This window comes from Oryctolagus cuniculus, chromosome 2 (genome assembly GCF_964237555.1).
Source record: "Oryctolagus cuniculus chromosome 2, mOryCun1.1, whole genome shotgun sequence".
Taxonomy (NCBI): domain Eukaryota; kingdom Metazoa; phylum Chordata; class Mammalia; order Lagomorpha; family Leporidae; genus Oryctolagus; species Oryctolagus cuniculus.
This window is the reverse complement of record NC_091433.1, coordinates 65,084,261-65,097,419: the sequence shown is the minus strand read 5'-3', so window position 1 is coordinate 65,097,419 and position 13,159 is coordinate 65,084,261. Positions and strand designations below refer to the sequence as shown.

Below are 13,159 nucleotides of genomic sequence, written 5' to 3'. Positions count from 1 at the left end.
AGATGGCCACAACAGTCAAGGCTGGGTCTGGCTGGAGCCAGAAGCCAGGAGTTTCATCCAGGTTTCCCATGTGGGCAATGGGGCCCAACAGTGGGTCATCTTTTAGCAGGGGGTTGGATCAGAAGTGGAGAAGCCGGGACTTGAACCGGCACCCATATGGGATGTCAGCTTTGCAGGCAGTGGCTTTACCTGCTACACCACAATGCTGGCCCCCTCAGATACTCCTTAAAAAGTAGCAATTCTATTCTTACTAAAAATTACCCTTCTGCACACTTTTTAAAAAAATGTAAAATACATATTTGAAAGTCTTCATACATGAATATCTAGAAGCAATTTTTAATTTAAATATGTTAAAAGGGAAAAAAACCAGAAACAAAAAGGATGAAACGTTATTATAGTTACTTCACTTAAACCAACTTTTTGTTTTTAGATTAAAAAAAGGGTAAGCTTGGGGCTGGCACAGGTAAAGCTGCCACCTGCATCCCACACTGGCGCTGGTTTGAGTCCCAGCTGCTCCACTTCCAATCCAGCTCTCTGCTAATGCGCCTGGGAAAGCTCCTGGCTTCAGATCAGCACAGCTCCAGCCACTGCAGTCATCTGGGGAGTGAACCAATGGATGGAAGACATCTTTCTCTTTCTCTTTCTGCCTCTCTCTCTCTGCCTCTCTGTAAATCTGCCTTTCAAATAAATAAATAAATCTTTTTTTTTTAAAGGGTAAACATATAAAAACAAAGAGATTACACAAAAGCTTCCAGGGCTCCTTCATGCCTTTCCTCTTCTTTGTGCATAAATTCAAGGGGTGAATATTTTTCTAACCAATAGAAGAAAATCTATGGCTAAATATTTTAAGGCAAATTTCCCCCACACTATTTATTTTAAAGACGGGGAAATGGGAGAAATGTGTTACTTTCCTAAGGATGGCCCAACAGCTAAAACATAACTTTGTCCTGCAACATGTTCCAAATTCATTACCAACATGACCATGGGGAGTTCACAAGAAGACAATCTACATGGCTTGAAATTTGGTAACTCAAATATTAATTGTGCTGGAGGTACTACCTTATTTACTTTTAAATAGCTGAAAATGAAATGCAAAGAAATCAGCAGTGACCTGCAACATGCCTGAGCATAGCTGGAGAACAGTCCCCCCACCCAGAACCTGCCTAGCTCACCTTTTAAGCTGCGAATGCAGGTAACTAGTTAATTTAGTAGTTTCTTCAAGTTTCTGTAGCAGCTCTTTCCTTCGCTCTTCCAATTTCAATCTAGGAAAAAATACAGACATTATTTTCAGATGATTACAATAAAACAAAAAAACTAAAAGATTCTTATCGCGGTCTCTCTCTCACACACTCACACATACACACACAGCATCACCTATCAATGAACGTGACAGCTAGAACAGGACCACCAGCAAGGCACACACAGCTGAGCTAAAGTGAAGAGGAGATTCCTGCCCAACCTCTGGAGTCACTGAGAATTTCAAAATGTCAGGAGTCTGAAATTTTCTTAAATAGGTAAGTAAAATGGTCCTAGGAGTTAGGGAAGAATAGTGTCAAAGAAAAGGGTGACCAAGGAGGCAGGTACCAATGCCAGAGCACTTGGTAAAGTGATAAGTATACATACACAACTGATCAAAAAGATAGGGTATGTGTCGACGAGATTTCACAAATAAGACCAGTGTAAGCAAATAATGAAGGACAGAATTAAAAGGGAGAGAATGATCCTGTGGGGGACACAGGACACACAGCAGACTCATAGAATGGCAGCACTCCTGCCTCAGAATCAACCCTTGGGACATTTGGATCTGGCTAAAAAGTCCATGAGAGTCTCACAAGCATGGAAAGCCATGACACGGTGGCAAAAAAAACAATCTAAATGAAAGATCCTGGTGAACAAGACCCCAGCAGAAGGAACAGGCCATCAAGGAGAGAGGCGCCTTTCTCTGAAGGGAGGAAGGAACCTTCACTGTGATACGGCCTTGACTAAACAAGTTCAGAGTCAGTGAACTCAAGGGGCTTCCATAGCCTAGACAGCTCATAGCAAGAGGCTCGGGTAATTGCTGACGTCATAAATAAGAATGCCAACTGTTAAATCAACAATGGGAGTCACTGGGTACATGCTCCCCACGTAGGATCTCTGTCCTTAATGTGTTTTACTATGAAGCTTAAAACAACACTACTAGTCGAACAATACCCTATACCTTGTGTGGTTGTGTGAGTACAGCCTGTTGAAATCCTTGCTTAGTATATACTAAGTTGATCTTCAGTATATGAAGGTAATTGAAAATGAAACTCGATGAAGGGTGGGATGGGAGAGGGAGTGGGAGAGGGGAGGGCCATGGGAGGGAGGGAGGTTGGGGGGGAAGCCACAACAATACAAAAGTTGCACTTTTAATACTTTACACTTTTAGTATTTTTTATGTTCTACTTAAAACTATTGGTTGAACTCTGTAATTGATACACAATTACTCTTAGGTGTTTAATTAATGCTATAACTAGTACTCAAACTGTGTTTCTGTGTGGGTGCAAACTGTTGAAATCTTTACTTAATATATGCTAAACTGATCTTCTGTATATAAAGATAATTGAAAATTAATCTTGATGTGAATAGAAGGGAAGAGGGAGTGGGAGAGGGGAGTGTTGTGGGTGGGAGGGAAGTTATGGGGGGGAAGCTATTGTAATCCATAAGCTGTGCTTTGGAAATTTATTTTCATTAAATAAAATAAAATAAAAATTAAAACAAAAACAAAAAAAAAAGGGTGATGATAAGAAAAAAAAACTAAATAAAGACTACAGAATTCTTACACAGGTCTGTGACTTGCTTTCATGTGATTAAAGTGTTTAAAAATTATTTTTTAAAAATGTATTTATTGACAGGCAGGCTAGTTCCCTCTCTAAATGCCTACAAGGGCCAGGACTGGGTTGGGGCTGAAGATGGGAGACAGGAACTCAATCCAGAAACCTGGGTTGAGTTGTCACTGCTGCCTCCCAGGGTCTGCACTGACAGTGAGCTGAGCTGGGTATCACATGGAGGTCCTCTAAGGTGGCATGTGGGTCTCTGAACCAGTAGGCTAAACATCTGCCCCTTATCGAAATATTTGGCAATAGTAATAAAAACTTGAAAAAGGTCATCTTGGTATGGAATTTAACTAGGATTGTTGCAAAATAAGTTAGTGGTGAACACTTCAATCCTAATTAGATGAGCATTTTAGTGATAAAGGAAATCAGTCCACAATGACCTGGTGGGCCCCTCTGTGCCTGTCTGGAGCAAGATGTCAAAACCTAGAGGTTGGCCAGTGCCGTGGCTCACTAGGCTAATCCTCTGCCTTGCGGCGCCGGCACACCAGGTTCTAGTCCCGGTCAGGGCGCCGGATTCTGTCCCGGTTGCCCCTCTTCCAGGCCAGCTCTCTGCTATGGCCCGGGAGTGCAGTGGAGGATGACCCAAGTACTTGGGCCCTGCACCCCATGGGAGACCAGGAGAAGTACCTGGCTCCTGCCATCGGATCAGCGCGGTGTGCCGGCCGCAGCGCACCGGCCGCAGCGCACCGGCTGCAGCGCACCGGCTGCAGCGGCCATTGGAGGGTGAACCAACAGCAAAAAGGAAGACCTTTCTCTCTGTCTCTCTCTCACTGTCCACTCTGCCTGTCAAAAAACAAACAAACAAACAAACAAACAAACTAGAGGTGACTTCCTTTCCTGACTACAGCACACCTAATAACCTGCACCAAGTTAGCACTGACATCTCACTAACATTCAACCACTTGAGTTTTTTCTTTTTTAAAATTAGAACATTACGGAGCTGCACACTTGAGTAGGAAGTCATTTTCAAACATGTCAAGCAGCCCTGGGGTTGATGCAGCCAAAGGCCTGCATGAATGCCGTCTGTGTCCCCTGAGTGTCTTCAGACATCATCAAAATAAAGCAGCTCAGAGCAGACGAGGCACTGGCAGGAAGGGATTGGGAAAAGGCGCACCTGGGCGTCCAGTCTTGGCTCTGCGGCAGGCCTGCCGTAGCTGCACAGCCTGAGGCAAGTCCCTGCACCCAGGCGCTCACCTTTTACATCTGTAAAATGGTGATTGCAGCCCTCTGTGGCTACCTGATAAGGCTGTTAGAGGGATCAAAGGGACGAGGAGAAGACAAGGTGCTGCACAGAGGAGAAAACAAATCCTATTTGTGCTAAGCCTCAGCATGGTGGTGAGAGAAAAAATTAGCCACTTTTTGTTTGGAGAAAAATAAAATTTCCCTAATTTCCAACCCCTTTGAAATGCTATGTATGTTTCTGGCAGTAAGGAAATATGCTTGTATTTTATTTATAGGTATCTACCCCTTTGATGTGTCAACAACATAATTTCATTATATGTTAAAATTAAAAATGTAGTTCTTGCCATTTTAATACTTCAAAGCGTGATAAATTTTTAATTCACAGTTTTCAAAGGTCTATTCTAAAAAGGAACACAGTCCTTATTTTTTTAATCTCTCAAATGTAAACAAAAACCCAATAAGGAAAAAAATTAATACAAAATAAAATGTGTTAGAATTAGAAGGTACACAAGATCTAGAGAAAGCCCAAAACTCTCCAAAAAAATCTGTGTTTTCTAAAACTTTGGAAGTGCTGAATTACTGCTTTTATTAAAAATGAGACTTTTCCTAGTGCTTTAAGGAGACAGCAGGATGACATCAAAATTCAGTCCTGAGGCGCTTGCTTCCCGCAGAACTGCCCAACGCCGGGCTCTGCCGGTCCTGGCCGGTCCTGGCGCTCTGGCTTCGCTCTGAACTACCCACGCCTGGCTCTGGCCTGCGCTCACATGTTCCCTTGGTTAGACAGTCAGGCCCCAGGAGGCCAGGGTCTGCTTTCCTTCCTCTGCACAGCCCTCCCAGTGCCCCCTTCTTCCTGGTGTCACGGGGAGAAGCACAGCAAAGGCCCGGCGGTCACAGAAACCTCCCAGTGGGGCAGCTCCAACGATTGCTCCAGGTTTCTCCTTGGGAGAGACAAACCCTTCCTCACATTCCAGGTGTGTCTCTCGGGAAGTAACCTTCCCGACTTCCTGTGGGTCAGGGGCGTGTCTCTCGGAGCTCATCTCCAGGCTCTTTCCACTTGGCCCTGGAAGGTCCTCCCCTTCCCTGCCAGCTGCCCTTTGCCCAGCATGGGGGCTTACACCCTCCCAGCTCTGCTCCTAGTGTCCCGAGGGAGAGACACTGTGTGGTCTCCTCTCAGCCCAGAAATGTGAACCAGAAAGAATTCCAAGTTGTGTAGCAGAAGTAAGATGTCTCGCCTCTACTTAAAGAAAAAAAAAAGACACATAGATCTCTACTCAGCTGCATAAAAAAATTTCCAGAAGCAGTACCTAAAATTAAGAAACAATTCTAATTAAGAAACAAGTGTAACACTTTGGCAATTGTCAGGTGAAACTAGAATATGTAAGAAAATAAGGGGCAACTTATCAACTATAGAAAAGTACGGAGTGTAAGGAATTTTCATAACCATATGGAAGGAACATGAAAGCTGCATAATGGGACCTACACTGCAGGGACTTCTTCATTTAAGAGCAATTTCTCTTTTGACCTCCAAAAGAGAGTCCCTCTTCCCCCAGTGTGCATCACGTCCATGGTGATGAGGGCAGTCACTGCTGTCAGGCCAAGTTACATACAGTGGCTGAAAATTCAAGGAGCAAAATTCAATAATGACTCAGAATTCTGCTTCAGGTCACTCCTGATCTAAGGAGGAACCCTCAGAACAAACGGAAAACAGGAAAACTTGGAAGAATTCTGCAAGTAGTTTCCTTTGATAGTCATGGAGGTACCAAGAAGAAACCGCAGGATCTGGTGTTGGTGGAGCAGAATTCGTTCCACAATGAAACTAAGTTCCACACAGAAAATCTTATTTCCCAAAAGTGTCTCCTGCCTCCATCTGCTTTAACACCAAAGAAATACACTGCTTGCAAAGGTATTCCCTTCTGGTTCCCCAGCTGTAACACGCAGAGCAGAAATATGTACATACAGTGGGAGAAACAATAAAAGGTGAAGAGTAGGAAAAAGTGCCAGGGCACTGGGGAATGAAAGCCATTAACAACAGCACAGCCCGAAGTCCTACGCTGCCGTGTCTGCTGGGAGACCCCAGACTCAGTGCCCACTTCAGCTCTGCCGAAAACGTGAAACAGTCAGTCTCATTTATCAAAGATTTTTTTTTTAAAGCATCAGATTCTCTTGTAAATTTTTAAAAATTTTATTTGGGGAAAGACAGAAAAAGAGAAAAAGGAAGAGAAAGAGAGATGGAGAGAAAGAGAGAGGGAGGGAAGAAAGCAGGGAGGGAGAGGAAGGGAGAGGGAGGGAGGGAGAGGAAGGGAGAGGGAGGGGGAGAGAGAGGGAGGGGGAGAGAGAGGGTGGGAGGGAGAGAAGGGGGAGAGAGACGGAGGGAGGGAGGGAGGGAGGGAGAGAGGGGGAGAGAGACGGAGGGAGGGAAGGAGGGGGGAGAGAGGGGGAGAGGGAGGGAGGGAGGGAGGGGGAAGAGAGGAGGGAGAGGGAGGGAGGGAGGGAGGGAGAGAGGGGAGGAGGGAGAGAGGGGGAGGGAGGAAGGGAGGGAGGGAGGGGGAAGAGAGAGGGAGGGAGGGAGGGAGGGAGAGGAAGGGAGGGAGGAAAGGGGAGAGGAAGGGAGAGAGAGGAAGGGAGACAGAAGGAGAGGGAGGGAGGAGGAGAGAGAGGGAGGGGCAGGGAGTAGGAGGGAGAGGGAGAGCGAGGGAGGTGGGGGGAGAGAGGGTGCGAGAAGTGAGAAGGTACTCACATCACTGGCTCACTTTCCAAACTCCTGCAGCAACTGAAGCTGAGGAATGACTAAAGTGGGCGGACGAGCAGCTTAGGAAGGCAATGCAGGTGTCCCATGTGGGTGGTGCAACCCCGTTACTAATGCCACATCACTGCCTCCTAGGGCCTGCACTAGCAGGAAGCTGGAGTCAGGCACTGACACAGGCAGTCCAATGTGGGACCCGGGTGTCTTCAACCCTCGGCCAAAGGCTCATTCTGCCTCTGAAGCACCCTGAGCACACCTGCGGTTCAGTTCTGCCTGGTCTTCTCACCCCTGATTTTGCTCCTTCCGGTCTTTGTCAGATGTGCCTGTGCGTGGCCCTGCTTACGCCACCTCAGGTGGCCCTGCAGTCAGCACCTCTGGACAGTGGGCCAGAGCAAGAGGGGAAGACAAGAAGAGGGAGTGGGCGTGCCCGCAAGAAGCCTTTAAGATGGTAAAGAATGTAGTCTGTAGAGGCTTTCTCTTCTGCAGCTTCCTCATGCTTCCTACAGCCTACAAACTCACAGAAATCAACTCTCCCATGATGGAGAAATGAGGCTGAGGGTGCCAAGTCCACAGGCTAACACCTAGCGGGGAAGGTGGGAGGGGTTTTCCTCTGCCGCCCTACCTTTTCAGAGGTATTGATATTATCTAGCCATACAAGCGTAAACATTTAGTAAACTGTCACCAGAAAAGCAACTGGATCACTGCTGCATGTTTTACACTGACTCTTAGGCCACCTGAAATACCACCAACGACCACTTCTTTTCTGTCCTTGTGGGACATGTGCTGCTTCTTCCTTGCTGGCCTACAGGATGGGTGTGCAGATGCCCAACCCCCCAGCAGCAGTCTGGACCCAGCATGCCTGGGCAGGTGTGTTCACATCCAACTGACACACGAAGGTTCCTTGGCTTCATACTCAGGTGATCTCTTTACTGGACTGGATTTTTTTTTTTAAGTTAATTAGCTCACATCTTCCCTCAGAAAACTGTGTAATACCATGAGAAGTTGGCCTTTACATTCTCATGTGCTCCAGGGAAGAGTTTCAACTGACAAACCAAATCCAAGTGAGCATTCTGACCTGTTAGGAAAGAAGAGCAATATCCCTGCACCTTCTCGTGAGCAGTAAAGCCCAGCACAGAAAGCTCCCGCTGCTCCAAGGGTCTAGATCATCTTTCTTATCAGAGGGCAACAGTCTACGGCTAATGTCACGCGGCTCAGTCAATGCCGGGCTGTTTCTCGCTCAACGTCTGTCCCGGGCATTCTGAGTCCCTAACAAGCACAGAGGAATGGACACAGTGGGAGCTGCAGGCAGGGTGCCCTCCACTGCTCTAGGACAGAAAGTCCTTTCCTGCGGTCTCTCAGGGCATGCGGGCTGGACACAGCCCCGGGGCGTGGGCTGGCCTGTCCAGGGACCAACACAAACCTCTCGGCCAGAGCTCGGCTCGGCGCACCCCGCACGGGCAGCAGCTCTTCCTCCAGCCGCTGCCTTTCAGCCTCCAGGCGTTCCAGCTCATCCTGAGAGCGCGTCTGCGGCGTGACGAACTGCAGCTCTTTTAAAAGTTCTTCTTTTTCGTGAATCAACATCAGTCTCTCTTTCTCAACATCCAGCGCCCCAGGCCAGGTCTCAGTGTCCAATTTCGACAGCTCAATCTTTAAGTTGGCCATACTGAAACAAAGGACAGAAGAGGCAAGCAGTGGCTGAGAACATCCAACTGGACAGCATGCAGGGGTGTGGTCTCCCCACCACCGTGATCCCCACCTTCAGGATTTGAGTGAGCACACCCACCAACCCGGGCCAAGGGTGAAGATCAAGTACCCAGAAGCTCCAAAAGCAGAGCACTCTGGGGGCCGGGGCAGGCCAGCCCCACACGGCACTCCCAGTGTAGGAGAATGGGGGGACATCTGGGGACTTCCTTTTAAAAAACCAAGGCAAAAAATGCCCTGAGTGCCATGAGATTCTGTCCATCGGGGGAAAGACACCATCCCTAGCCAAATAGCAATCCCCAGGGCAGGCAGGGCAGAGCCAAAGGTATGAGCAAGTCAGGCAAGGAAGAGGAGAGAGAAGCAAGCAGGGACTTGGTCCACAGGTGAGTGAAGTTGCTCCCAGCAGGCCCTAGCAGCGCCAAGGGCAAGGGAGAGAGGCTGCAGAGGCTGATCCCCCTCGGGACTGGGACTGAGACAGCCACGGGCTTCAGGACTGGCACCTTCCACACGGTGATGCTGCACGGGAGCAACCGTTGCCAGCACCTGCTGCAGCTACACGTGTGAGGCCAGGGAGACAGCGACGTGCGGGGAAGAGGAGCAAGTGCCCAAGGCAGACCGGGCTGTTCTTCCCTTGCCTCACTTCACACTGTGCAGTTATACTAACTCCCAGATCGAAACGAATCAAGTGCTCGATGGCACCATGAAGAAACCCCAAGCGTTCACCAGGTAGACCACCTGTGGCTCTTCCGACCACAGGACAACATCAATCCACGCTGGCGACGGAATCTATGCTCCTCTAAAAGGATACTGGTGACTACTTTGGATGCTGCTGTAGCTCACATCAGAGTACGAAAAACAGACATAAAGGAGGACATTTTTTTCTCCCTCTTTGGTGGAAGAAATTAATAGAAGGGGAAGAGGAAGGTGAACAAGAAATGCAGGCGGAAGACCCACATCCTCACGCTGTATGTTTCCTGTTTAAGATTAACACCGCCATCCTTGACTGGTGCTGCATAGGTAGAGTGCTTCTCTTTTTCACCTACTGTCTGTACTTACGATAGATGTAACGTCAGCTGTTCTTCAGCTTTAACCACAAACCATAAACACCTGTCTCAACATCCTGGAAAACTCATCACTAAAATGCTAAATAAGCATGATATTATTGGCTTCATTAAACATATAAAACAAAGGCTGGAGGAAAACACAGGTTTCAGAGAAACACAACCCGCCTCTTTACTTATCTAATAGCACTTTCAACATCCACAAAAAACCCTTGAGATTTATCATCTCATCAACATCACTAATAACTAAAATCAAACCCCAAATGGTTCAGCAATGTAACCGAGTGGGAAAAATAGTGTCTTTGGTTCTGATGTGACGGAGGCAACTGACTGAACAGGCGCAACAATGTAGGGCATGGAGGAAAGGTGCCTACTGATTACTTGGGTGAGTAGGCATTAGGGATGTCTTAAGTTTTACTTCAAAAAGGGTGTGCAGAACATGCAGAAGACTTCCAGGGGAGCCTGTGAGGAGAGAGTTGTAGAAAGCTCCAAGTGGAATTACCTATTAGCAGTCAAAGAAAAGCAAAAGCCCAAGATGATCCAAGGAACTCATAATCAAGCCCAAAAGAACCCAGGAGCCCAAGGCCTGCCTCTCCAAGATGAATTCCGAGCGCTGGCCATTCTCCTCACAGGGACCACATAAACCTCGGGCTTGTGCCCAGCAGAATCCAGGAGTTCTGCGTGCTAACGGCTGCACGCTCCCAGCAAGAGGCCCACAAGCAGGCACCTCTCCAGGCCACACATTCACGCATCGCTCCTCAATATTTACTGAAGGAAAGACACTAGGCCGGGCATGAAGAAGGAGAGAATAAAGTACATACAATTTTTTCCTAACCTCAAGAAATTCAAAATTCATCAGGGAGAATTTAAAGGTGTTAAAATTGGCAGACTAAACTGTTATTAAGGATGACCAAGTGATTTACTCAAGCTCCTATGGTTAAGAATTTGTGGGACAAATGTTAAATTTCCTTCAGTAAATTGAAGAACCAAATATATTAGGAACATAGTCTACAGAGAGGCAAATATTATATCTATTTTGCTTTGTTAAAGCCAGATAATCTCTAAGCACTATGGCCAATTACTTTTAGATTATCATCATTACCATTAATAACAGACATACTTCAGTATCTGATGGGATTCTTTATGGTAGGAAGCCATGATATTCTAGAAGGCTCTCTGCTGAGTGTTTCCTGCTCAGGGGGGAAGAATGTGATAAATTTCTTTTTCTCCTACAGAGTGATAATGCAGGTTTTCCTAATGTCACCGTAAATAATTAACCAATGGCATTTTTAAGCTTTTATAAGGGAAATAATGAAATAAAAGATGTCAGCATGACCTCATCCCTCAAAACAAGGCTGTCTATGCTATGAAAGTAACCTGCGTCCACCTACCAGGTGAGGATGGCAACATCTTTGATGCCTCACTCCAAAAGAGCCCAAGGGTAATAAGGGTTTATAAGGTAAATATGAGAAACAGGATGCTCCCTGCCTTCTCCCTGAAGTAAGTCAACCGGGAAGACACCTCAGCATCAACAAGGTGTCAGAGGTAAGAAATTCAAAGCAAAGGTGCACACTGAAAAGACTTTACTAGACTTTACTTGATAACTCCTCAGCCATTAAGTCCTGTGCCTGAGCCCCTGCATCATGCTTCATCTAAGAAACCAACCTTCTCACTTTTAATTGAGAGACAAGTATTGTATAAGCCCAAAGCTTCCTTGTTTTTCCAGATGAGAACGGGTGACTCCATTTCCACACTTCTCGTGAACTCTCCCTGCTCTTCAGCTCTAAAGACAGGGAAAAGGGAAGAGACAGAAAGGGTGGAGACAATCCCTACACCCTAGAATGTCAAGGGCAACCTTGGAAAGAATGTGTGGCAATGCCCAGCAGATGTCACCATAGGAGTAAAGATCATTCTGGAATACAAAATCATGTTCCTGACGCCCAAACAAAACAGCTCCCCTGTCATTACCTTCTTTTGGCTTCTTCATACTGTAGGCTTAGCCTGACCTTTTCAGCTAAGTTTGATCTACTTCTCATTCCGATCTAGTGAAAAACAAAAGGAAAGAAGTCAATTAACTTTGCTAATCAATGAGGCAGACTGCTTTTGTTTCTAGAAAGTACAAGTAATTAGAAAGCTAAAGAAGATGGTACTAAAATTGGGAAACACCAGTTTTTAAAGGCACTCACTTTATAGTCTCAGTGGGGGCAAAACATTTCTTTCAATTCAACCTTGTCTGGTTTTCAAAGACTTTAACATCGCTCTCTCTCCACATTAAATTCAAGACAAAAAAAATAGCAGGTAAATGTGTCTGGTATCTAAGAGTTTATGAAGGGTGTATGGGTCAATAAAATTAATGAACTAGAACTAATTTCCCTGCCTTTATGAGCTAAAAATTTCCATCATTCAGCTTTCAACTGTACAAAAATATAAACTAGGTAACTTCAAAAATTAATTTTCAATCAGGTAAGGCCTGCTTTCATCTCTACCTGTTTTTACTTTCACAGCACATACTTCAAGGAAGCATTAGAGAATATGAAAATAACTGGGAACTTACTGAAAAGCAAACATCTGTTAATGGCATCCCAAAAGCAAGAACGCAAAATAGTTCATTTCCAATCCACAGTAAGTATTTTCAAATGTCAGATACAAATGATATATCTTAATATATCAACTGTGGATTTACAAAAACAAACTTTTCTTGTTTGTTTCTTCTGTTTCTCATTAGCCTTAATGTTTCTTTGAAAGATTCTCAACTTCCAAGACTTGATAATGAGAATAATTAACAGGAAAAAGTTAAATTCTCATATGTCTCCAGACGTTTCTTAGCATCTTGGAAGAAATGCAGAATGAAAAGGTTGGAACAAAGATATTCAAACGGACAAATCCTGATATGCCTGGAAGCTTATCAAAGATAGGGCTTTGATTTTTAAAACGAATCTTATGAGAATGAAACAGAGCTTCCACACACCCAGAGTCCAAACTGCATGCCCAGCTCCTGTTCCGGTTCCCCATCTATGCGGTAACTATAGCCCACCAACGGCCTTCATGGGCCAACCTTTTGACAGAGAACTTACATCTCCGGAAATGCTGGTTTGTGACCCGGCATCAAGGGTCTGTCTGGAGAGAGATAAATGAGAGTTCACAGGACTGGATCTCAAATCTGGCTCAGATCTGCCAATGTTTTGATCCAAATGAAACCGCTCCTGCAGCTTAGCAAGACTCTGTTCAGGAAACAAAGCATTTCATGAAGCTTAACGTAAAGATAGCAATCCTCCCCATCAGGTAAAATTAAACAGAAAGAGCCAGTCTCGAAGGAAAAAGCAAGGACTTTATTCTAGTAGGTACTTTCCACCTTTTATTACTGAAGACATGAGAGTAGAATATAATTTTGCACACACAGATGACTTTGGAAGTATGGGAGATGGTATTTAACAAGTTGTCTTTACCTTTCCCAAAAGAGCACTTTTCTGTGAGTAGTGGTGTCTTTATATTTAATACATGAAATTTTTTTAAATAAAAAAATTTTTTTAAATAAAAAATTTCATTAAGAAATCTATTTCCATAGGATCCACTTTCTTTATGCAATAGCTATTATAGAAACAGAGAATACCCTT

General features: G+C 45.4%; 1 protein-coding gene and 1 long non-coding RNA gene across 9 annotated transcripts in view; one reads left to right on the top strand and one right to left on the bottom strand.

Annotated features, from left to right (window-relative positions):
- The window catches only part of WWC2 (WW and C2 domain containing 2), a 262,307-nt gene that overhangs the window by 61,694 nt on the left and 187,454 nt on the right, over positions 1–13,159 (bottom strand). For both annotated transcript variants that reach the window (XM_008250200.4, XM_070068324.1), the window contains exons 7-10: positions 12,620–12,766; positions 11,514–11,587; positions 8,204–8,446; positions 1,173–1,262 (exon numbers count right to left, since the gene is read on the bottom strand). In XM_008250200.4, coding sequence (XP_008248422.2) covers positions 1,173–1,262; positions 8,204–8,446; positions 11,514–11,587; positions 12,620–12,766 — 554 coding nt within the window. The remainder of the gene's footprint in view (positions 1–1,172; positions 1,263–8,203; positions 8,447–11,513; positions 11,588–12,619; positions 12,767–13,159) is intronic.
- The window catches only part of LOC103345555 (uncharacterized), a 50,788-nt gene continuing 39,693 nt past the window's right edge, over positions 2,065–13,159 (top strand). For 3 of the 7 annotated variants that reach the window (XR_007914149.2, XR_007914132.2, XR_007914142.2), the window contains exons 1-3: positions 2,076–2,275; positions 12,050–12,167; positions 12,271–12,399. This is a non-coding gene — a long non-coding RNA (uncharacterized lncRNA). Of the gene's footprint in view, positions 2,276–12,049; positions 12,168–12,270; positions 12,400–13,159 lie in introns of all 7 variants that reach the window. The other 4 variants (XR_011386293.1, XR_011386292.1, XR_011386294.1 and 1 more) reach the window with 3 other exon arrangements.